The sequence below is a fragment of the Odocoileus virginianus genome, unplaced genomic scaffold (assembly GCF_023699985.2).
Source record: "Odocoileus virginianus isolate 20LAN1187 ecotype Illinois unplaced genomic scaffold, Ovbor_1.2 Unplaced_Scaffold_2, whole genome shotgun sequence".
NCBI lineage: Eukaryota > Metazoa > Chordata > Mammalia > Artiodactyla > Cervidae > Odocoileus > Odocoileus virginianus.
Window position 1 is genome coordinate 6,010,015 of NW_027224264.1, and position 26,669 is coordinate 6,036,683.

Below are 26,669 nucleotides of genomic sequence, written 5' to 3' on the forward strand. Positions count from 1 at the left end.
TCACAGACTTAATATTAATTGGGCCTATTTCTGAAGTTGGAGTTCTTTGTACATTGCCAGAACATTGAAAAGTTCAATATTCCCTTTTAATAATATGTTTGAGTAGGTGAATCTATCAGTCCTGATACTAAAGAGTATAGTACAATGAATTTATTCATATCCTGCCATCATTAGTTCCCAGCTTCTCCTTTTTGACGATTTCCTATGTAGGAAAAAGTTTCTCTTTATGGGGATTGCTCCTCAGATCTGAAGGCTGCCAGTTCATCATGGCGGATATGAAAGTATGAAGGCAGCTGTGAATGCTTCCTTTTAGAGGAGCCACTCGGAGCAAAATCACAGACATGTTTTTCTACAACAAAAGATCTAAAAGGACTTTGTGCTTTTACATATGAAAAAAAATTATACCTAGGTTTCTTCAACGGGACAAAGAATACAAATAAACAAAAATTAATGGAAGGAAATTTAGAGAGTCAGCCACGCTTACAAAGCCATATTACAAGTGATGACCTAGAAGGGTAAGATGGGGGTGGGGGTCAGAGGGAGCCTCGAGGCTCAAGAGGGAGGATATATGTATATGTATAACTGATTCACTTTGCTGTATAGCAGAAGCTAACACAACATTGTAAAGCAACTATACTCTAACAAAAAATCATAAAAAAGGAGATGCTAAAAATGTTACCACATTTTAGAAGAAAGATGCTAAAAAGTGTTACCAAATTATAGAAGGAAAAATGCGCAACATTCCTCTCAAGGTCCATAAGAAAAAGCTCGAGAGTTGGAGTGATTCACAAAGAGAAAATAGCAAAACAAAGAGTGGGAAGAAAAAGTGGGAGATATGAGCACGACCCATGAAGGCCAGTTCAGACAAAAATCTCAAGTGAGTCCCCTGACTTCAAAAAGCCTTGCTTTTCTTTTCTCTATAGGTCAGTACTTCAATCACACTTTTGCCAGCATGGACACACTTGGGATTTCATTGTTTCTCCTCTGAGATCTCTACACTCCTTTCTTAAACACAGTGTGTTCATCCAACAGTTATGTCATGACCCCTCGTCACCCCGAGACTCTGATCTTTTTCCTTGCTGGGATCTTTATCTTCTGGAGTGGCCAACTTTACCCAGTCTACTATTTGCTTTCTGGCTAAACAGATTCTGCTGCATATCCTCAGTAATTCTTATTCCTTCACTTACCTGAAAACCTTTGATCAGGTTTACCATGCCAATTCCTGACTCATGGTCACTTGACTCAACTTGCTCTGCTAGTTATCCTGAGCTGCAGAGAACTTTTATGGGAAGTTGCAGAGTTGGGCAGTTCTAGTTGATATAGACTCATGTTGGCCCTTGCTCACCTCTCACTGATTTCTTCCTTCCATACTACCCAGAGTAATTATTACAGTTCCGCTCCTCTCTCCTCATGGTCTCTGTTCCAAGTCATTTCTCTTATCCACAAATGACCGATCTCTTGCTATATGGGCTGCATATATACTTTTAGCTTCATTTCTCTTTTCTCAGAGGAAGAGGGTTCTCCCCTCTCTAAAGCAAACTTCATTTAAATTCTGATCACTTCACATTACTCTTCTCTAGGATTTCACATCCATAATTATCCATAAGTACTCTTTTGTTCACAAGCATCTTCAACCTCACACTCTCCATGGCCTCCTTCTCTTCTCCTGAATGACGAACAACAACTTAACTTTAACTTTGTCATCAATTCTAGTCTCCATTTAAAAAGCCTGCATTTGCTTTTGCTCAGTACCCAACTTTGTGGACTTTCCTGGTGGCTCAGTCAGTAAAGAATCTGCCTGCAATGCAGGAGACCTGAATTCAATCCCTGGGTCAGGAAGATCCCCTGGAGGAGGGCATGGCAACCCACTCCAATATTCTTGCCTGCAGAATCCATGGACAGAGGAGCCTGGTGGGCTACAGTCCACAGGGTCACAAGAGTCGGACATAACTTGGTGACTACACCACCACCATCACCAACTTTGGGACCTGTGGTCTTTGTCCACTTTCTCTCCTTATTGTCTTATGTTCTGGCCCCTACCTCTATCATTCTACTAAAATAGTTCTTGCTCAATAGTGTTACCCTTTCTTCTTCATAATATCTGCTAATGTTCTTTATTCCCTACTTCTATAAATTCTTCTTGTGGCTTCTATAATCCAAAGCTTTTCTAGTTTTCTTCCAGCTTCTCAGACTTTTCTTTTTCTAACTCTTCTGCAAACTCCTCTTTCTTTCCTTCTTTCTTACTGTGGGTAATTCTAGAAGTGCTGTATTCAGTCCTTTGCTCTTCTTTCTCACTTGTCTTTCACATTCATTTATTTATATCCTCCAGACTTCAGCCAACACCTTTGTACTAACAATACTATCTTCTATTCCTTCTACTTTCTTCATCCCTGATTTGAATACAAATCATTTATATTTATTTTCTAACTACCTACTGGGCTTTCCTGGTGGCTCAGACAGTAAAGAATCTGCCTGCAATGCAGGAGACCTGGGTTCAATCCCTGGGTCAGGAAGATCCCCTGGAGAAGGGAATGGCAACCCACTCCAGTATTCTTGCCTGGAGAATTCCATAGACAGAGGAACCTGGCAGGCTACAGTCCATGGGGAACTGATGCTGAAGATCTAGTACTTTGGCCACCTGATGCAAAGAACTGACTCACTGGAAAAGACCCTAATGCTGGGAAAGATTGAGGGCAGGAGGAGAGGGGGTGACAGAGGATGAGATGGTTGGATGGCATCACCAACTCAATGGACATGAGTTTGAGCAAACTCTGGGAGATGGTGAAGGACAGGGAAGTCTGGTGTGCTGCAGTCCACGGGGTTACAAAGAGTCAGACATGACTTAGCGACTGAACAACGACTGTGTACTGGCTCAGCAGTAAAGAATCCACCTGCAATGCAGGAGACATAAGAGACGTGGGTTTGATCCCTGGGTTGGGAAGATCCCTTGGAAGAGGGCATGGCAACCCACTTCAGTGTTCTTGCCTGAAAAATCCCATGGACAGAGGAGCTTGGTGGGCTACAGTCTGTGGGGTCACAAGAGTCAGACACGACTTAGTGACTGAGCACAGCATGGCAATGACCTACTATCTGAAGCTGATCTCATTATATTCTGCAAAGAAGTCCCATCCATCAGTCCATTTCTATCAGTTCTGCTGTTATGCATTGAATCTGTTCTCCTAAAAAAGATATGTTGCAGTCCTCAGAATGTGACCTTATTTGGAAACAGGATCTTTACAGAAGTAATCATAGATTTATATGACTGGTGTCTTTATGGAAAGAGGAAATTTGGGCACAGAGACAGACATGCATACAGGGGAAATATCATGTGAATAGGAAGAGACTGAGGTGATGCATCTTCAAGCCAAGGAATACTGAAGATGGCCAGCAAACCATCAGAAGCTGGAGAAGTATGAAACAGATTTTCCTCAGAGGTCTAGGAAGAAACCAACCCTACTAGAGCCATTATCTCAGATTTCTAGGCTCCAGAAATGTGAGACAATAAATTTCTGTTCTTTAAGCCACTTGGTTTGTGGTACTTGTTATAGCAGCCCTAGCGAACTAATACAGTCACCAACCTTCTATTCCCCCAGGTTAGAAAACCTAGGCTCATTCTGAGTTCTTTCCTTTCTTCATCATTTACATCCAATCTGGTACTCAAGATTTTAGTTTATTTCCCCCCAAATGACTCTTGGCATTTTTAATCTCATACTCTCTGTTATGTTTTTTTTTCTTCTACCATTTTCTCAGTTCCTGTTGCCTTCACTAGTCCCAATCTTTATCATTTTATATCTCAATTCCTAGAAAAGTCTCTGGCTTATCTTTCTCAATCCAAAATTATCTCCTAAAATATATAATTCATGTTGGTTTTATCATACAAATGCCATGATTAAGAGACATGCTTATAGTGATACATTGCCTACTATACTAAGCTTGGCATTCATGGTCCCCCATGGTTTAGACCCATCTTGCCCACTCAATCTTTTATACCCTTATTACTCATCATCTTTATTTCCCTCTTTAAGCCCTACTCCTTTGCCTTTTCCCTCTCTGCATCAAGATGCTTTCTTACTTTTTTTGCCTTTTATCCAAACTTGTTCACTTTCAAGGCCTTAATCAATTTTCACTGATGGTGACTACTCTGGCCCACACTAATATCTCTTGCCCTTGCTGCGTTCTAATCAGTATCTTCCAGGTCAGCACCAAGTGGTATTTCTTACATTTTATGTGTATTTACATATATTACATCTTTATACCTATCAGCTTTTATGACACAATGCTTGCTAACTAATTGATCAACTCCTAAAGTGAGAATAATGGGATGTAGGAGGAGAAAAGGAAGGAGATTGGATACCAACTGAAGAGAAAACTTTGGCTAGAACATGGAGAATTAGTCTAAGTCAATGTTTTCTGAATGAGCTTCCTGGACCATGATCATAGAAATCATTCAGAATGCTTGATAAAATTTAGATATAGAAATCATTCAGAATGCTTGATAAAATTTAGATTCCCAAACTCTATTACAGACCTATTGAATCAGACTCTGTAGCCCAGAAATCTGAATTTTAAAAGGTAACCCAGTGAGAGATATATATATATATATATACACACACACACACACACACACATATATATGTATATATATATATAATATATATACATATATATGTATACATACATACATACATATATACATATATATGTATTATATATATACACACACACACACCAAATATGAAAACCATCAGTTTAAGTGAAGAAAGCAGAAGATACATACTGAAAGGGAATAGCTATTCTTATGTTTACTGAGTACATGTACTTTCCATCATGGCTAACAATAGAATGAAATAGTTTCACACTATCATGATTTGCTTTGATGTGATTCTCCCTCTTCAACACATCGCTCTGAGTGCAGCAGTCCTTTCTTCCATGGCAAGAGTGTTTCCAGTTCTGAATCACAAGTAGAGGTTAGCTAGCATAGAGAATCTCACAAAATAGAAATTTCGTGGCACTTCAAGTGAAGGTAACAGACTGCTAGCTTTGGCTCATACTTTCATTGAGAAATAAATGTAACTAAAAACATGCTATAGGCTCCTGAAATTCAAGTTTGGTAGCATGGAGGGGGAGGAAAAAAGCCTTTGAGATCTAGTTGTTTAAGCTTTTAATTGGAGCCAAGCAATAACTAAACCATGCAGCTGATTTAGATAAAAATGGAGGCCCTGCTCATTGGCTCATACCGAGCAGAATTTCTGCAGTTGAGTACTACAGACATGTGATAACAAAATTAGATACGATCGAGGGGAAGAAAAATGCACAAAAGTCCTTGAATTAAAATGAATTGAAACCTTCTGGGAGAAAAGCTATTTGGTAAGCTCCATTAAGTCTATTGTAGATAGCTTTATTTGACAAAGCAGCATCCTGGCATGTGGAACAGGAAGGAAAATAGCTATAAGATGATCTGTCAGGGAGTTTCCAGTCTCTAAACGAATAAGATTCTGTGCAGTAGCCAATACAGCTTTTAACTCAAAAGAGATACAGAGCAAAATGCAATTATATAACCCTAGTAAGTACATTCAATCTGAATCTCCCATATACCCCTCTCCTCCCCAAATAACTCCTCAAACTCAGCAATTTATCAAGTGGATGCTCAAACTTATGGCTGCATTCATTTCAGGGTAACAGTGGATTAACACTGTATATAATACTGCACATATTGAGGTGGCGGCAATCCTACAAGTCAAAGATTAATCAGCTATAAAATATCTCAGCTAAACACTTAGATCATTCGAATAGTTCAATTATTATTACATTTTTTGGTTTATTCTGGCTATAAGTTTACAGTATGTGTTTGCAGCTATTAGTTCCCTGTTCTGAAAATGTTACCTATCCACTGACTGTAAAGGGTTTATTTAATATATATGGACACTTATATGTTTAGGGATCTAACATATGGCAAAAATAAAGGAAATTCAGATGTAACGGCTAATGAATGCTTTAAAAACAGTCTGAATGGTGATTTTTTTTTTCCCATACAAGTGAGGATTCTGGGATCGCGCAAGTGGCTAAAGCTGTTCACTTCAACATGCAAACACCAATAAATTCTAATTTGCATTGTAATCTATCTGTTTTCTGTCTCTCACACAGACACACAGACATACACATAGTATGGGCAGTATACTACCATATCTCCAATGTTTAGCACAGTTCTTGGAATGTAATGGCTAATAAAGGAATGAAGGAATTCACTTAACCATTACAAAATCTATATTAAGATGTTTTTTATAATGTATTTCTTATAAACATGGAAGCTGAGGCTCACTGAGCAAGAAGTCCTTCCTAGGTCAAGAAAGGCAGAGCTGGGATTAGAACTCCCGCGTTCTAACTTGAGGTCCAGTGTCCTGTCCACTGTGCCTACAGACTGCTAAGATTATCTAGAATGGTTTACCTGAAGACGCTTCTCTTTTAGTTGAGATTTTAGTTTCTCCCATAGCAATCCCCCCCCCCAGATGATTTGTTATGAAATTGAAGGGTGCTCTTGCTATACTCTTCACAAGGTTTGCCACTTGAGTTCCTCTGGGGACTTATACCATGGCCATCATCTTGCAGTGAGGGCCTGACTATATTAGGTAAAAGCAAAAACCTTTACCCATACAGCTGTTTGAGGACCCTTGTTTGGTTCCTGATAAGCCTCCAAGTAACCACAATGGAAAGCAGTGGATAGGCAGACTCATATCTTGTAGATATTTCTGCTTAGTTTTGTAGATTGTTTTTTTAACTCTGTGATTTTTAAACAGAAATATTTAATTTTTATGCAGATACATTTATCAAAAATATCTTTTATGATTTCTATCTTTGGAAATCTTCAACACAAATTATATAACCAACTCCTACATCTTCCAAAATTTCTTTTGCTACATATAGATTTTGTCATTTGAATCTTCAATCCATTTATTATTATTTTTGGTGTAAAGTATAAGGGATATAGATATCTAATTATTTTTCCTAAAAGTTCGGCTACTTATGCATAAACCATCTTATGGTTTCTACTGTAGAACATATATAGAACCAGGCCAAATATAGAACATATATAGAACCAGGCCAAATATAGAACAAAGATGCCTAAATGTCCAGTGCTCCTAGGATAAAAAGTCTACTTTTAAGTACTATGATGGAAAATGGGGGTAAATTAAAACTACAAAAAGTCCTGTAGCCACACAGTTGACATTCAGCCAGTGTGTACTTATATGGCCTCACAGATTGTTCTCACAGATTGTTTTCAGCTGGTTCCAGTCTAATGGGTTTGTGCCCATACCTTACCAGTTGTTAATGGTTTTAAAGCATCATCCCTTCCAGTAGGTGTTAGTTAAATAAAGCAAAGCAGAATTTTCTTTACCTGATTCTTCAGTTTCTTTTGTTTCTGTTGTTTCTTCTATTTCATCATCAGACATCTCCATTTCTTCTTCTCGCCTGATTCCCATTAATTCATCATTATGTATGTTGCGAATTTCCTAAGGTTAAAAGGCATGCTTTTAAGGTGGGAAAGCCTTGAAAATGTTGAGGAAACAAACAGAATTAAGGACAAGGGAAAGCAGGGTCTTTTTAAATGGATAACAAAACTTCGGAGTGGTCTTAAGGCAAAGGGGCATGTTGAGGCTGAGGACAGTCTCAATAGACAAAACAAACTTTGTACACTCTGCCCTGCATAGGTTTCCTTCTATAACCAGAGCTCTAGCAGCTGACGATTTTTGTATCCCTCCCATTTTAGACAGTACCGTTGACCATGAAACACCTTCCATCTCTTACTCACATGGATTTCTGGACTTTGCCTTAAGGCTCTGCCATGTTCACCTTCCCACATCAAATCCTTTGATTTCACTGCCTTCCATCCTCTTTCCTCTCCCCTTATAGTCTTACTCAACACAACTTTTAATCAAACATTTGCAGATTTAGTAGTTTAGAGTGAAAAATGAGCTGTTAGGACTGAACTCCTACCAGATCAACCCTTCCCTGGTAATAACAACAACAAAAAACCAAACCAGTTCCCTAACTACTTGATGGCATTAGAGGATGAACAAAAGCAGGCACATTCTGAAGAGGAGTTGACTCTTGGAAGAAGGATGTGGGTCTTCCAGTTTTAAAGGGACTTCTATTTTGAGAGCAGACGACAGCTAGAACCTCACAGGGTGGTTAACTTTTAAACAGAAAATCCATGTAAATCCATGGCTAATTCATTTCAATGTATGACAAAAACCACTGCAATGTTGTAATTAGCCTCCAACTAATAAAAATAAATGGAAAAATAAAAAATAAAAAAAATAATAATAAACAGAAAATCCACAGGCTTTATATCTTAAAGAAATAAAGGAGAGAGTTCAGGGCAGCACTGGACAGCCACTGGAAAGTGAGGAGGGGATCCCAGAAAGTAGCCAGCCAAAGAGAGAGGAACCCAAATTCTGTGTATAAACACTGTTCAAATTCTGCATGATCCCTGAACCATGAAAGCACACAGCAGATTCCAAACCACACAGCTAAGGTGAAAAACTCAGCTGAGACTTGAGTTGCCATCAAAGAGAGACAATTTCTAGCTTAAATTCAATGAAGTAAATTGACCACTAAAACAAAAGAAAACAAAACCAACAATCTTTAAAAGGATATAACAGAATCCAAAGACTTAAAAGCAAAATATTCACGATCAGCAGGTAAAACCCCTAATTAATTGACATACCCGTAAGAACTTTCTTTCAGAAACAGTAAAAGCTGGAAGTTAGGGAAACAAGTCTTTAAAGTGCAAAGTGCAAGGAGAAATAAAAAATATCTATTTATTCAGAATTCTACATTCAGAGGAAGATTCTTTCAAGAATAGAGATGACATTTAATATATTTTCAGACAAATGTAAATGTATTTGTCATCCAAAGACTTGCACTAGAAGAAAAGTTGAAGAAAGGTCTTCAGGCTGAAGGGACGTGCTACTGGATGTAAACAGATTTGGTATGAAGAACAATGGAAATGATTGAGATAATAATGGAAAAGTCACTTTTTCAAAAAATTCATGTATGAGAACTCTATTTTTGAACAGCTTGCAATCATTTAGAAACCACTTGATGCCTGTCAGGGGCTCCTCCACACTGAGCTGAGAATTCTTTGCCTAGGTTAGCCCCAATTGGGCCATAATACAGGAAATGTCCAAAGCTGTCTGGTGAAAATTGCCTCCATTTAGGGAGATTATAAATATTTCAAATGGATTTCTTAATAATTAATGCTACAGTTAATCACTACTTCAGCTAATATTCTCCTTTCTCCCTTTTCATTCCTGTTATCAGGAAAAATATTTCTATATCAAGGTAAGTTTACACTAAATATAAATAAAAGGACCTACTAAAAAGTGAGCTATTCAGTATCATCACTGATAGCTAAGAAGTAATGGGGAACAAACAGAAAAAAATAGAAATACTAACATAGGATCCTCCATGTGCTGCAGGGGTATTACTTAAAATAGAAGAAAATAATGACTTGCTTGAGAAAAAATGAACTTTAGAGGACTGTGTCAAGAGAGAGATTTACTATGTCTTATTCAAACTCATTGCACATAGAACAGTAACGGAATTGCTCATTTCTGAGAATTCATTCTATCTCAAGAGTCTGGATTTCGGTTATCAAAGAGCTGTTACTGGAAAGGTGATCACAATGAGGTTTGACACTGGCAAATTCGAACATTGTACAACTTACTTCATCAGGAAAAGTCCTGGCTCTCCTAGGTGCCTAACACAAATGTAGACTATCAGAGGGTATAAGCAGAGACTAACTTTCAATTCACAGACATGTTGTCTAACTCTGGGAAAGTTATTGTGCTTCTCTGAAGAGTAAATTGTACTCTTTCTAGGGAAATGTCCCAGGGCTGGAAGATCTAACTGATAGCTAAAACATGCCCTGCAGCTGCTCAGCATCTGCAAAGCATCTTTTCTGCTTACAGCTGGGCAAGAAAGTGTAATCTCTTCTTAGAAGTATAAAGTGTTCAATAACTAAGTGATACAGCTTATCTAGAGATCTTTCCCAGCTTCAAAAAATCCCCAGAAAAATAATGAACCTAAGGGCAAATTTTACCTCAATGTCTCAAAATACTTCAAAAACAAGTATTACCAGTTCCTTTAGCTGATAATGAAATGAGGGGAAGAAAAACTAAGGAGAGGCTTGCTCTCAGATAGATATTCAGCCAGACAGGCAAAGTGGCAGAGCTTAGCTCCCTCTAACCACTAGCCAATCCTTAGCTACACAGAAACTAAGGCCCGTATCATTACTTTTCTATAAGTATAAATAAGCAAAGAGAACAATAGTAGTTATAGGGCAGCAGATGACAGTAAACATAGGGACAGCATTCAGTAAGTGACACCACCTCTAAGTAAATGAGATTTTAATACTTTGAAAACCTTACCATTAAAGCACTAAGCATCTAAGCATCTAAGATGCCTATTTTCTATATTCTCTGGTAGATCAAAAAAGCTCCACTTTTGGAATCAAGCCCTAACGAAAACCTTCAGAGTGAAGAACTGAAAGGTGGCATTTACTTAGGGAAGGCACTCTACCTCGCGTGGGTCACAGGAGCAGGCAGCAGGAGGACTTTGAGTCACTGAAGTGTAGGCAGCAAAAAAAAGAGCTGCCTCTTAGATCTGCCCCTTTCCCATCCTGACTGTGGGATCCAGTACTGAAGCCAAATGAGCCAATTCCAATCCAAGGAATTTATACTTCTTCTAGACAGCAAGGAGATCCAACCAATCCATCCTGAAGGAGATAAGTCCTGGGTATTCATTGGAAGGACTGATGCTGAAGCTGAAACTCCAATGCTTTGGCCACCTCATGCGAAGAGTTGACTCATTGGAAAAGACCCTGATGCTGGGAGGGATTGGGGGCAGGAGAAGGGGACGACAGAGGATGAGATGGCTGGATGACATCACCGACTCGATGGGCATGAGTTTGAGTAAACTCCGGGAGTTGGACAGGGAGGCCCGGCGTGCTGAGATTCATGGGATCACAAAGAGTTGGACACGACTGAGTGAATGAACTGAACTGAACTAGTAAGTGAAAGTTGCTCAGTCATGTCTGACTCTTTGTGACACCATGGACTGCAGCCCACCAGGCTCCTCTGTCCATGGAATTTTCCAGGCAAGAATACTAGAGTGGTTAGCCATTCCCTTCTCCAGGGGATCTTCCCTACCCAGGGATCAAACCCAGGTCTCCTGCACTGCAGGCAGATTCTTTACCATCTGAGCCACCAGGGAAGTGCAACTGAGTGGCAGTGGCATGAAAAAACATTTTCCAGAAATTTTCATTTGTAAATCTCTACCTGAAATTGACTGGGTCACGTCACTGATAGAGTACATCAAAAAAGGTAAGACAGCCCTCCTAAGGTTTTTACACCACTTTGTTGCCCATAGTAGACCTGCGATATTTTTATTTAAACAGTGAACTGTTAGTGACTTTTCAAAATGCATTATGATGCCTTTGAGTCTTTTCTGTGCTCAGTTGCTCAGTTGTGTCCAACTCTTTGTAACCCCATGACTGTAGCCCGCCAGGCTCCTCTGTCCATGGAATTTTCCAGGCAAGAATCCTGGAGTGGGTTGCCATTTTCTTCTCCATGTGGTAACTTTTTGTGAAGCTTAGATATTCACATACTGCTCCACAATGGAGGACAAAGCATTTTCAACATAGAATAAAACGAAAACCCTAGACAGACGAAAATTCATGAAAAGAATCATCTTGGTACCAGCTGACATTTTTGATTTATCATAAAGTAGGCAAATCATAAATCATTGAACATTAATTATCTAACTATATAGTTTCCAAGAAATTTATGTGGACTTAAATTCATCTTACTCATGTTTTTTGACAGGAACATAACCACAAGAAAAGCAAAGTTACTTATGAATTGCATTACAAAATTGTGCTTACCCAGACTTTGAACATTAACAGTAGTGGCGAAAGGGCAGAGGAAAGGGAGATAACTCCCATGCATATGTAGAAATTTGATTCTGAGATATCGTTCAAGCCAATGAACCAAAGCACAAACACAGGCCCTTAATCAATGTCTATTGTATGCTACATGGAAATACAAATTTGGTTGATCCAAATTTTGTTGGTATGTGGTTTGACGGCTGAAAGCAAAAGCTAGTGTTAGTGCAAATGGGTCCTAAAACGAGGGTATGCAGATGACTTGAACATTTATCTGCAACCAGGTCTTCAGAGTTTGGAATGACTTTAGCAATCACAGTATTTCACTTCACAAGCATGCTATTAATAGTATGTAATCACCATGTCCCTTTTCTCTGGTCCAATGATATAAAAATTCACATCAGGGAGAGTGCAATGGAGTATCTTCCAGTGCCTACCACTATGGCTCTAGCTTCTTATATATTAATACCACCTAACTGGTAATGTAGGCCATGATCTCAGTAAGAGAAATACACAGGTTTTCAATGATTTCATAGAAAAAGGGTTCCCACAACACTCAGAACTGTCAGTAAGGTCACTGAAGATGCTAACTTTTATTAAGGGGAGGGACAGCAGCCTTCCCTTATTTTATTACCCTTTCAAATTATATCAGCAGAAGCCTCACACACATCAAACAGGAAAGTAAACCAATGAAAAAGACTCATTATCAAACTAGTCTGCCTGGCAGATGCTGCCAGAGTGAGTGCCCTTAGCTCCCTGAAAGTGGGGACTTTTTCTTCATACTCTGTACCTTCTCTCACCAGAGTGAGCCAGTGTTGGCTGCTGGAAGAAGGATGACAATGAGACAAAGAACAGGTACTCTGTGACATGAGGAGGTCACCAGCTGGTTTATTTCCCGAGGCAACTGGCGGACAAGGTTCAGTGTCAGACTGATGAAATCCCTAGCTTAGGAGTTGTAGCTTTGATGCCTACATCAAGAAAAAGCCAGTTTAGTTGATTAAGTCACTGAGATACTCTGATTCTCTGTGAGGTTCTAAGAGGCAGCCCCGATTTAAAAGGACAGTTCTGTCACTTTCTACAGGATACCACCTTCTAGTCCTCAACGTTGCCTGTCATCAAGTAAAAGTACACAGAGGTTAAAAAAAATTTAACGCCATGATTTTAAAAGACACCAATATAAAGCAGAAGAAATCTTCTAGGTTTAGGGAATACAATGCTAGAGCAAGGCCATGAGCTATGTTCCACTGTCAGTAGTTTTACTTATAATGATTGCAGTATTCAAGATAGACCTTAATTTAGTTCAATCCAATAGGCAGGAAGCATTTTTCTAGGTTTTTACAAAGTCTACAAGGCACATCACCAAACATGTAGTAAGTCATGTTGGCCATGTCCTTACCACTGCGTCAAGCAAGCTCTGCTGCAATCCTAGGTGACAGGGTGTGTAACTCTCAGCTCTCCACAGCCCCAGAGAAATGGCTAGCTCATCAGCATAGCTAAGTTTATTGAGGAGGTAACTAACCTCAAGCATATGGCCACCGGGGGTTTCCCAGGTGGCTCAGTGGTAAAGATTCTGCCTGCCAATGCAGGAAACACCAGAGATGCGGGTTCAATCCCTTAGTCAGGAAGATCCCCGGAGAAGGAAATGGCAACCCACTCCAATATTCTTGTCTGGAGAATTTCATGGACAGAGGAGCCTGGCGGGCTATGGTTCATGGGGTCACAAAGAGTCAGACATGACTGAGAGACTGCGCATGCATGCATGAATATAGCCACCAGATATGTGGGCTTGGCATAACTACAGAGAGCCTTGATGAATAGTATTAATGGAGACCATCATTGCAAATTTGTTTACGAAAGGGTTGTGGGCTAGGTCAGTCAGTGCTGCAACAAGAGGCACCACTCCTATGAAAAAGGAAATAGTGTATAGGGTAGGGTTTTCTGTAATGGGTCGGGCACTTCAGACAGCCTGTTCCAACCCCTAAAAAGGATATGCAGGTATGTGTTTTGAAGGGAAGGCAGAGACTAGTACGGCTTTTCTACAATGGGAAGACATATTGAGCATTTTTCTCTCAACTTTTATTTTTCTGAATTAGTCCAACTAAAGATTTTGGCTACTTGAAATTTAGGTGCTAAACTCCAACCCTCCCCTTGATCGCTTTTTAAAAACTTTTTAGCTCACGGAGGACAAAGACCACCTCATTCTGCATTGCCTGTTATAATTCCTGAGACAGAGAATGTGCTTAGTACACATTTGAATTGAAATGTTGAATTTTGTTCGTTGGGCTCCACAACATGAGGTAGCTCTAGCATTCTAAAACCGTTTTGTGCTACAGTAAGACAATCACTTCCTTTTTTGATCCTAATTATCATTTTTTTAAAAACAATTACAAACTTTCGGGATTTGTATGACTCTACCTTCTACTGGGCTGAGATTGTCAAGGATTTCTCTGCAGTGACTCCTTGATCTCTTGGCTGAGCCAGAACTGATGGCTCAGAGACTGTCAGTTTATGAACAGGGGTGGGTTTATCTTGAGAACCTCTTCATGGTTCTCAAATTGTTGCCACACAGACTATGTCATGTATTCTCATGAAGGACAGAAGGGATATATCACTATCTTCATGTGATAGGTTAGGAAACTGAGGTTCACAAAGACTACATGACTGGCTCAGGACCACCAAGCAGAGTTATACCAGAGTGCAGACTGAAGAATTTCCAGTCCTGAACTGACCACTTACCAGCTGTGTCATTTTGTGTACATCATTTAACATTTCCATGTCTCAGTTTTCTCACATGTAAAACACAGACACTCTACTTACTCATTATTCCTTATGGAGTTGTTAATGATCAACTGAAATAATACTATTTCTCATTTATATAGTATTTGCATTTTCATACTGTCTACATAGTTCATCTCATTGAATCCAGGTGAAGAAATAGGGACTAAGAAAGGCTGACCAACTTGCTCAAAATCACGCAGCTATAATAAGTCAGAGTTGAGATTTGAATTCATGTCTACTCCAAGTCCCGGGTTCTTTCCACTGCACCACATTTACCTATACAGTCCATGGAATTCTCCAGGCCAGAATACTGGAGTGGGTAGCCTTTCCCTTCTCCAGGGGATCTTCCCAACCCAGGGACTGAACCCAGGTCTCCTGCATTGCAGGTGGATTCTTTACCAGCTGAGCCACAAGGGAAGCCCATTATTATATTTATAATATGTAAATTCCCTACAAATGCTATTTATATATTAAGGAATATGACATCCTACATTGATAGATACAATGGGATTGCAACTAGACTGGCAAACAGGACTCAGAAACGAAGTTGAAAAAGCTGCTGCATACATAGATTGACGGCGTCAGGGCTGACTGGGTAAGGAAGCTACCCGTAGGAAAAGAAGAACTTGAGGCCTATGTCACACCATTCCAAAGGCATATCAGTGTAAACAAACCTCCCATCTCAGTTTTTAATCTTGGATTTAGAATAGAAACCTAATCTCATCAGATACATTCTAGTGTTAACGCTTAAAATGTCACTTGAGCACAAGCAGAGAGGTGTGTGTCCATCTTAATTTGAAATCAGAGTCCTCTGTTACCTTTAAAGCTGCCACCTATAAAGATGGCTGAGAGGGTTTGATAAAAGAAGCTCAGAAATTTCAGTGCACCAATGTACCACCAGGCAGCTTTTAGCTTTAATTGTCAAGATGCTCTAATAAATGTAAGACAGCCCTAATATCACTACCACTAGACACACAGGTCAGTAATAATTGTTGTACCCAAGACTAGCTAGCTTAGAGAAGTAAACTTTTAATTATCGCAGCTACATTTTCACTACTAAGGTTTCCATCCAGCAGAATGCATTCAAGACAACACGTGCACATTTATTACCTTTTGGCCGCAGGTGGTCAGGACACAGGGATAGGCTATAGAACTTGTCTCAGTATTTCATTAGGGGCTTGTTGTGGCCGTGGGAGCTTGGCACTATTTAATTCTAGCTAAACTCCAAATCAATAACTTGTTAAAGAAAGAAACTGTCCCCCCGAGGGGCTACCAGAGTAAAAAGTTACTAACCTCAGCTTGTTTGCACCAAACGCTGATGTTTTTACGCTGGGCTTTTGTGAAGTGGTCCCAAGCCTTTTGTTTGGAGGCGGAATGGTAGACGGCTACTATCTGCTCAACTGCAGCATCAGATCAACAGTTGAATCAGCCCAGGGATGGCAAAAGAGAGGAGAAAAGAAATAAGAGAAGCATCAGCTTGGTGTGTCTCCTATGACACTACTCGACTAGAGTTGTGCTTAAAAAAAAAATAAGGCTATGTGTGTTGGGGTACCATGAGTTTAAAGAGGATTCAAAGGCAAAGATATCAGTATACATAAAGAAAAAATGAACTCTAGAAGATTTGGGGTGAAATGGTGAATAAAGCTTTAATACAGGCAGTGTGTTTTCATTCAGGCCGGAGAGGCAAGAGTCATGGTGAATGTGGTTTAGCGCTACTGACCCAGTACAGCATGCGAACAAGCAGTGAACTATATCAGCTCCTTGTGACCATTGGTTTCTTTCATAAACTAGCCCTTCAGAATGAGCCTGAATGCTTCATTTCAATGGAATCTATCCTCTTACTATACTGAGGTATGTCTAGCCAGAAGCAACAAATAAAAACCTAAAGTGGATGGGACCTATTTTAAGTTTACTTAGATAGGCTTGTTGACTGGAGAAATACAGGTATTATGCAAGAATACCACGTAAGTGCAGTCCTACAAAATATTTTTCAGGGTCGCTTAAAATATCAAATGAGGAAATGTGTACAAATATTCTGGGGCTTTATTGCAATTAGTTCAAGAGAGGGAAAACAGTCATGACTATTTTTCTGGGAAAAGAGAAGAAGGACAAGATCCTCTACCTGGCTGGGTGTTCACAGTAAGAAAATTCAGAGGTGTTCTTTCTTTCTTTGCAGCCCTATTGATAGCTTGTTTACTGATGATTTAAGGATTTATATTCCCATGAGGCTTGCTACTCTCTTTTCCCATTTATTCTGAAGTCTTAAAAACATATGCTTTCTCCTCTCAGATTCTAAGACCATAGAACTTTCAGAATAAAAATGAAAAATGAAACAACTCCTCCTTAATCCTGTTTATGTATAAATCAAGTATGGGAAGTCAAATATGAGAAGACTAGCCCATAATTGTTTAAAACCAAAGTCAGAAAACCGTACCCTCACTCCTAATGTGAGTACAGTTTCTCAGTGAAAACAGAGAAGAGTGCATAGTTTTATAATATGGGGAACTAAAACCATTATTTGAGAGTTTTTCTGCCCTGTCTCATTTAAGAGACCTTAGATAGGTTTGGTGTGGTACTAATTTTTGAAAATGGCTATTTCAGTGGCTTCCCGTGCCCTCCCAGGATCAACTGACATAAGTAAAGGAGATGTCAAAGGAAACTAAAGATAAAAAGTAGAAGTAGCAAATTTGGCTTTTATTCAATTACCTCAGAAAATATAATTACAACTTATCCCTAAAATGGAGTACCTGAAAAGCATACTACACAATACTAATGAGGCAAATCTGAAGCTAAGAAGCTTACCAATCCTGATCCTAACTTCAGCAGTGAAATTCTGAGTTTTCCACTGGAGCCTGAGGCTGCTTGTAACTTGAGAACCAGGAAAGTAAAAGCACAAGCCTGTTGTCTAAGTGTCAGTGTTTCTAAGGAGCTGAAGTAGATACTCCAGAGAAAATGAACATGGAAAGTGCATACATGATTCCTGTGAAACTGGAGCTTGGGCATTGGGCAATATAAGGAGAGCACAAGGCAGTGATGAAGAGGGCAGTGCTCCTTGACACAGGATGGCTCTGGAGGCCCGGCTCCTGTCTCGAGAGAGTGATGACTAAGTGAAGTGCCCTTTCATCCTTCCAGCAGAACTCTGACTCCCACTCACATTGAATGAGAATTCCAGAAAGGGCCTGTTTGAACTTCTCCTTCGCTTCCTCCATGTCTTTCTCATGGGCAGCTTTCTCGTTCACCAGGCGACGGACGTGGCTGTTGGCCGACTGAATCATGGAGTAGAAGTTGTTGGCACTGCGACGGTTCACCTCTCCTCGCTCAATCCAGGTGAGCAAGGTCTGCACAGCTTCTGAGAATTTGGAATCATCTGGAAAAAGAGAATTTATTCTTAGAGACATCGAAAGTAACCAAATCTCCATCTATTTTCCCAACACGCTGGCAAGGAGGCCACCATGGCTTTTTGGCGACAGTTGTAAAATGAGTTGCTGAGGGCAAGGACCCATGCACACACGTGTGTGAACACACAGGCAGCCAGCAGGCAGATATGCTGAAAGAATGAAAGATTCCCAAAGTAGTAAGACTGGTTGTAGTCTAATCTATGAAGAGTTTTCCGAACAAGAGTGTCTCTTCTTCCCTTAAACAAAGTTTTCTTCATTGATATAGTTTTCACATATTGCAGTTTTTAATGCCTCTGTATGTGTGTGTGTGTAATGTATAAATTAGTGGTGAGAGAACTTCAGAATTCCATAATCTTATTTTTTAAGAAGCATAAGTAAACTTGAGTCTTGAGTTTAACTTGAATTTGATAGTAACTTTATCCTGGATCCATGGAATCCATTGGGAGGAGGCTTAAGAAAGAGTTAAATGGCTATTCTTTAGGTATAAACACTTGTGTCTGACCTTTTTTAACATCACTCCTGCATTCAATCCACAGCCCCAGGCCTTCCACTCAGTCCCAGTCACAACCTATTTTGATGTAATTTTTTCTATTTTGACATTTCTCCATATCCTGTTTCTCTTGCCTGAGGATACCTTCAAGTGGATTTCTACAGCTAGTTAGGAGTCACTCTCTGATGTTAAAATAGTAGCACTGCTCTTCCAAAGCCTCTGATTCAGCTTTCTGACATGCCACTTACACATTCTGCTGCTAAGGGCTCCAGATATGGAGAGTCCATTAGCATCCCATTGAAAGCCCACTTCAGGACTCTACATAGCTCTCTACCCAGGAACCCTTACAACCAGAGGAACCATCTCTTACCGTAATGTGAACTTCTTGCCACTTGCATTTTTTAGTGCAGATATGTAATGGGAAGTCAGCCTCACCATTAGAGCAGCTTTTCATTTCATTACTTACATACCAGTCTTTATGTTGATGCTGTTTTTAAAAAATAATTGACATATACTTGATGCATCAATGCTCACGTTTTGCATGAGGTCCACACAATGAGCAAATTCATTTTGTTAAGAAAAATTCAAAGTGAGCTGTTTGGTCTTATGGAAGTAGGTAAATCTTGGACCTGGTGTCTGCTTTCAGCCTTTCCAGCTTTTCTAACCATCCCATTATTTCTGTGCCTCTACTTTGGACTCTGTTTTCTGCTTTTCTCTTATAGGAAGACAAATCAATCCAAACAAAGGATTTCTGTATTGTGTGGAACCCTTAGGCTATATGGTGCAAACAAGTTTTGTGAATGAGACCTATTTGCAAAGTGGAATTAGCAGCAGCTTGCTAAGCCTGGAGCACAAGAAGCAAGGAAAATTCTTGCCATTAGAGCAGTGCTGGTGTCATCAGTAAGACCGATGGGACACTAGCCCTCATCCAATAAAATCAACCATATGAAAAAACTGGATTTGAGCTAACACAAGAGACTAGGCAGGGCAATTAAGATTAAATTAGCAAAATGGCTCTGAGAGTCAAGCAAGGGGAACAGGAATCAAAACTAAAGGGAAAGCAGTCTGATTTAGCAATGTCTAAAAGTCTCTATAGTTACTGTGTGAAATAAGTCGACCATTTTGTGATTAAAGAAATTCTCTTTTAGTTGGCGGTAGCTAAGTCTTTGAGTAATCTAAGGACACACAATGTAAGTTCTGGCCCTCCAATTTTCATCTATAAAATGGAATTTTATCAGAGTTTCCTGAGGTAACAACAAGTTCTACCATCTTGATTTATTCTGATTTAGAATTCAAAACTAACTTGCTATCCACAATGAAAGGGGGTGGGGGAGCTTACAGGTCTCCAGTCATGGATCACAGCTAAAATTCTCTGATGTGGAAAAGTGGGAAAAAAACCTGTTTCTTCCTAATCATCTGATGTATGGAGAGAAAAAGTAACATCACTTGAGACAGTGAAGGATCAGAGACACAAATGAGAGGGACAGATTCTTTGGCTCTTGAATTACTGGGTACACGTCTCTATCTGCAAGGCTTCAACACAAGAAATGCCTAGAATCCCTCAGTGGGAAATTCGAGGATAACTGCCAACAATACAAAGACATTTATTAAATTTCTCCAAAGAGGAGAGTTCTCCAAAGAAGAGAGCTAACTGCCAAGCTCAAATGTTTCATTTACCTTTTAGTTTTTCAGCAACAATGCTGCATTCATGGTCAGAATAGTGGACCACTGGAGGCGGGGATGGTGGACGCAACCTTTCTTCTTCCATCCTTCTGCGGTGGCGTTCCTCTCTTGCTAGCATCCGTTGTTTGCATTCCCACTCATACAGATCATCTCGAGCCTGTGCAAAATCAACGTGAAGCCGGCCTGTGTCTTTTTTGTCAGTGCTAGAGCCCAGGCGAATGCGGTAACCTAAGTGCACGAGAGGGAGAGAGAGGAGCACCAGAGCAGCCCAGTGAGTAAGTGGCTGCAAGCTGCTTTCCAAGTTGCGTCCTTCAGATGCAGTCGCAGTGGTTTCAGTTGGCCACGTAACTCCAAATTCTCTCCCCACTACTACAAGGGGAACATTACAGGCTTGGATTATACTCTCTGTCTCTGATAAAAGTTTATTATTCCATAGTTGGCGTCTGTGCTCAAGTGTCTCTTTGTGAGTCTATTGACCATAGCCCACCAGGTTCCTCTGTCCATGAGATTTCCCAGGCAAGAATACTGGAGTGGGTTGCCATTTCCTCCTCCAGGGGATCTTCCTGACCCAGGGATCAAACCTGGGTCTCCTGCATTGCAGGCAGATTCTTTACCCACTGAGCCACCTGGGAAGCCACATAAAATATAGTCCAAGATTCCTCCATCTGCCACCTTACCTGTGACAGAGGGAGGCTCTGTGGGTAACAGTATCAAGAACAAGCTTTATATGGCATCATGGGCTGGGAAGAATGAAAAAGCTGGCTTCAAGCTCTACTGTCTTTGGATAACTTCAACAGTGTCAGTCAGATCACCAAAAACACTTGATAAAATTTCAATATATCAGGTTGACATCTCAATTCCCCATATTGTTTTCTAGACATAGTTGGTGATTCATAACCATTTGAGGGGGTGGGGTGGGAGGGTGCAGAATAGAAATGATGGAAAGTGGTATGTGATCCAGCCGACATATAATTTGGAATCCTTACAAAAAAAAAAAAAAGAGGTAGTGTGTTTATACTGGGCTTCCCTGGTGGCTCAGCAGTAAAGAATCTGCCTGCAATGCAGGAGACGGGGGTTAAATCCCTGGGTCAGGAAGATCCCTCTGGAGGAGAAAATGGCAACCCACTCCAGTATTCTTGCCTGGGAAATCCCACCGACAGACAACCCTGGAGAGCTACAGTCCATAGGGTCACAAAGAGTCAGACACGACTGAAGCGACTTAGCACGTGCATGCTTATAGTACACTGGTACGGGACTGGGATTTAGAAAACCGGGTTTCAAGTCCCCACCTTCATTTTTGGTCGCAGCTTTAGTACCCAAGTTAAATCTCAACAAAAAACTTTTTAAAATTACTGTTATTAGCCTTTTAAGTTTCAGAAGCTTAGCTAGGTGCTTCCACACACATTTATCTCATTTCATTCTCAGCACAAGCTTGCAGAGTAACTCCTGCCTTAAACCACTAAAAATATGGACAAAATATATGAAACAATGGTTTTTAAGGCTCTGGACATCAGGTATTGAAGACAGAGATCGCTAAGAGACAAGAACCAAATGAAGTGATCATTGTGATTTCCCCAGCGTATTGCCTGGAGCCAGAGGGGAACTCTCCAGGCACTTTTCTAAGGGATTTTTGTTTGCTTAAATCTCTTTCTTTTATAATGTGGGAGAAGAGCCATCCAATTCAGGAGTTTTCTAGCACTTGTAAACTTTCAAGGAGCAGGTTCAAATTTAAAGGGAAAAATTAGTTGTTTTCACATCACTGATTGCAATCTTCTTTGCTTTGGCAGCCGTGAGAACATTTCCAGGTGGCTGTTACCAGAGAGCTGATTTCAATGTTTAGATGGATGCCTCCTGAGCAGCATGTCGTCTTTTATGTACAACTGTTCAGGGCTTTTCAAGACCTTTAAGTTCTTATTAAAATAGTCTATTGTAGAATGCTCTGTTATCATTGCTAAGTGCTGTTAAATCTTTAGGAGTTGGATTTTACAGCACTTAGCAAATGTAAAAAGAGCATTCTACATCTGCCTCCTCACTTCTCCCATGTTACCAGCCTACTTTTTCCAACACGCATTACTTTTTCTTTGGCCTACTGCATAGGTATCTAACTGGTGCTCAATGATTCTTTGATAAATGAAAGTAAGACTTCATGCTAACCTTAGATTCTTTAAGGGGAAGAACTAGGTTTGACCTGTTTTCAACCTTGCACAACATTCAGCACAATAGCTTACACAAAGAGGCGTCCAACAAGTGCCTGTTACATGAATGAAGATTCTGTAAAATGTCTAGCACTTGGACCTAATTCTTCCAAACTGTTAACCCTTAAGCAAGGAAGTAGTTAATGGTTCTATGCCCTTTCCAATTACTCCATCTTCTGCCTTCAGTTTTATTTGTCCACTGCCCCATAATGAACAATAATTCAAGATAAGTAAAAGATCGGAGAGGAGCCAAGATGGCGGAGGAATAGGACGGAGAGACCACTTTCTCTCCTACAAATTCATCGAAAGAACATTTGAACGCTGAGCAAATTTCACAAAACAAATTCTGATTGCTAGCAGAGGACATCAGGCGCCCAGAAAAGCAGCCCATTGTCTTCGAAGGGAGGTAGGACAAAATATAAATGATAATAAGGGAGTCAAAAGAGCTACGGACGGAGACCCGTCCCGGGAAGGGAGTCTTAATAGAGGAAGTTTCCAATCACCAGGAAACCCTCGCACTGGCGGGACTGGGGGAAGTTTTCGGCAATCTAACTGGGAGGAAAAATTAAACAAGGCCCACAGATTACGTGCCTAAAAGCAACTCCCAGCAGAAAAGTACCCCAGACGCCCGTACCCGCCAGCAACAAGCAGGGCGGAACGGAGAGGAGCGGGCGGCATTGCTTAGGGTAAGGACCGGCCCGAAGACCCTGAGAGCAATCGGAGGGAGCTTTTTTAAACTGTGGGATAGCAAGGGACAAAATTAACCGGCCGAACACACTGCCGGTGGTTCGCAAAACAAAGGGACTGAGAATCTCCAGAGAAGAGCCGGCCCATCCCCGCTGGAGGTAGGAGGCAGTGGGGAGGGGAAAAGGGCAAACTCAGCCCCTGAGAAGCCACCCCCTCCCACACTGCAAACAGGCCCCGGGTTCTAGCTAAAGACTTCCTGAGACCCGACTGGCGGTGCGTGCTGGGGCCGCGGAGGGAAAAAGCGCGCCGTACCCGGGGAGATTGCGCCCAAGCCTCTGGCTGCCTGGGCCGCTCGCCGCAGAGGGAAAAGGCGCGCTGCACCCGGGAGAGTACGCCCAAGCCTCTGGCTGCCTGAACCGCTCAGGCCGGGGAAGGCACAAAACGCAGGAGCAACCGAATCTGCGCTTTTGTGGAGTACCTGAAAACTGGAACCGCACTCAACGCAGGGCCCGCTCCATATAGAGCAGCCGGGAGCCTGAGCAGTGTAGACGGGAAAGCACTGACACCCGTGAGTGGGGCAAACCCAGTGTGGCCGGAACACGGTGAGTGCTATCCACACAGAGCGGTATCTGTCTGCAGCGCCCCGCCCTCCCCGTGGCAGGACTGAACTGAACTAGAGAACCTAAATAAGAGATCACCTCCGCCCACCTGTGTCAGGGCGGAAATTAGACACCGAAGAGACGGCAATCAGAAGCCAAATAAACAAAGGGAACTGCTTCAGAACGGACCGGTGCAACAGATTAAAATCCCTGAAGGTAACACCGACTACACTGGAAGGGGCCTACAGATATCGAGAAGTGTAAGCTGGAAAGAGGAGCTATCTGAAATTGAACTGAACCTACGCTGACCGCAACAACTCCAGAGAAATTCCTAGATATATATGTACATATATTTTTTTAATTTAAAAAAAAATTTTTTTTCTTTTTTTTAAAATTTTTTATTTTTTCTCTTTTATTTTCTTTTAAAATTCCCTATTACTCCCCCATTACTCCTCAACTTTCATTTTCATATATTTTTACGATTTTTTTAATTAGGGAAAAAAAATTTTTTTTTCTTTTTTTTTTTTTCTTTTTCTTGTTTTTCTCTCCTATTTCCTTTTAAAGTCCTCTAATACTCCTCTATTATTCCTTAACTTTCATTTTCATTTCACTATAACCTTGCCAAAAAGAGAGAGAGAGAGAGAAACCCTATTTTTAAACCAAACTTCATATACAGTTCTAAATTTTTTTTTGTGTTTTTGTTTTTAAATATTGTATTTCAAAGAGTCTAACCTCTACACTAGATTTTCAATCTTTGTTTTTCAGTAGTATGTGATATAAATTTTGGTCATTTAAGAATCCAATATTCAGTTCCCATTTCTATTCAGGAGTGTGGTGATACTCTCCCACTTTTGACTCTCTGTTTTCTACCTCAGAACACCTCTATTTCCTCCATTCCCCTTCTCTTCCCAATCCAACTCTGTGAATCTCTGTGGGTGTCTGGGCTACGGAGAACACTTTGGGAACAGATAACTGCGTAGATTTGTCTCTCTCCTCTTGAGTCCCCTTTTTCTCCTCCTGCTCACCTCTATCTCCTTCCTCCCTCTCCTATTCTTCATGTAACTCTGTGAACCTCTCTGGTTGTCTCTCACGGTGGAGAATCTTTTCACCATTAAGCCTAGAAGTTTTATTATCAGTGCTGTATAGTTGGAGAAGTCTTGAGACTATTGGAAGAATAAAACTGAAATCCAGAGGCAGGAGACTTAAGCCCAAATCCTGAGAAAACCAGAAAACTCCTGACTACATGGAACATTAAGGAATAAGAGACCATCCAAAAGCCTCCATACCTACACCAAAACCAACCACCACCCAAGAGCCAATAAGCTCCAGTACAAGACATACCACGCAAATTCTTTAGCAATGCAGGAACATAGACCTGAGTGTCAACATACAGGCTCTCGAAAGTCGCACCTAACACAGAGACCCATCGCAAAACTCATTACTGGACACTCCATTGCACTCCAGAGAGAAGAAATCCAATTCCACGCACCAGAACGCTGACACAAGCTTCCCTAACCAGGAAACCTTGACAAACCAATCGTCCAACCCCACCCACTGGGTGAAACCTCCACAATAAAAAGGAACCTCAGACCACAAGAATACAGAAAGCCCACTCCAGACACAGCAATCTAAACAAGATGAAAAGGCAGAGAAATACCCAACAGCTAAAGGAACATGAAAAAAGCCCACCAAGTCAAACAAAAGAGGAGGAAATAGGCAATCTACCTGAAAAAGAATTTAGAATAATGATAATAAAAATGATCCAAAATCTTGAAAACAAAATGGAGTTACAAATAAATAGCCTGGAGACAAAGATTGAGAAGATGCAAGAAATGTTTAACAAGGACCTAGAAGAAATAAAAAAAGTCAATTAAAAATTAATAATGAAATAAATGAGATCAAAAACACTCTGGAGGGAACCATGAGTAGAATAACAGAGACAGAAGATAGGATAAGTGAGTTAGAAGATAAAATGGTGGAAATAAATGAAGCAGAGAGGAAAAAAGAAAAAAGAATCAAATGAGGACAACCTCAGGGACCTCTGGGACAATGTGAAACGCCCCAACATTCGAATCATAGGAGTCCCAGAAGAAGAAGACAAAAAGAAAGGCCATGAGAAGATACTCGAGGAGATAATAGCTGAAAACTTCCCTAAAATGGGGAAGGAAATAGCCAACCAAGTCCAAGAAACCCAGAGAGTACCAAACAGGATAAACCCAAGGCGAAACACCCCAAGACACATATTAATCAAATTAACAAAGATCAAACACAAAGAACAAATATTAAAAGCAGCAAGGGAGAAACAACAAATAACACACAAAGGGATTCCCATAAGGATAACTGCTGATCTATCAATAGAAACCCTTCAGGCCAGAAGGGAATGGCAGGACATACTTCAAGTAATGAAAGAGAATAACCTACAACCTAGATTACTCTACCCAGCAAGGATCTCATTCAGATATGAAGGAGAACTCAAAAGCTTTACAGACAAGCAAAAGCTGAGAGAATTCAGCACCACCAAACCAGCTCTTCAACAAATACTAAAGGATCTTCTCTAGACAGGAAATGCAGAAAGGTGGTATAAAAGTGAACCCCAAACAACAAAATAAATGGCAACGGGACCATACCTATCAATAATTACCTTAAATGTAAATGGGTTGAATGCCCCAACCAAACGACAAAGGCTGGCTGAATGGATACAAAAGCAAGACCCCTATATATGCTGTCTACAAGAGACCCACCTCAAAGCAAGGGACACATACAGACTAAAAGTGAAGGGCTGGAAAAAAATATTCCACGCAAACGGAGACCAAAAGAAAGCAGGAGTCGCAATACTCATATCAGATAAAATAGACTTTCAAATTAAGTCTGTGAAAAGAGACAAAGATGGACACT

The 26,669-nt window shown here is 40.5% G+C and overlaps 1 protein-coding gene across 12 annotated transcripts in view; it reads right to left on the minus strand.

Annotated features, from left to right (window-relative positions):
- The window catches only part of ENOX2 (ecto-NOX disulfide-thiol exchanger 2), a 303,381-nt gene that overhangs the window by 23,865 nt on the left and 252,847 nt on the right, over window positions 1-26,669 (minus strand). For all 12 annotated transcript variants that reach the window (XM_020889721.2, XM_070462302.1, XM_070462301.1 and 9 more), the window contains 4 exons: window positions 20,288-20,521; window positions 17,877-18,089; window positions 16,016-16,122; window positions 7,394-7,508 (listed from right to left, as the gene is read on the minus strand). In XM_020889721.2, the coding sequence (XP_020745380.1) occupies window positions 7,394-7,508; window positions 16,016-16,122; window positions 17,877-18,089; window positions 20,288-20,521 (669 nt within the window). The remainder of the gene's footprint in view (window positions 1-7,393; window positions 7,509-16,015; window positions 16,123-17,876; window positions 18,090-20,287; window positions 20,522-26,669) is intronic.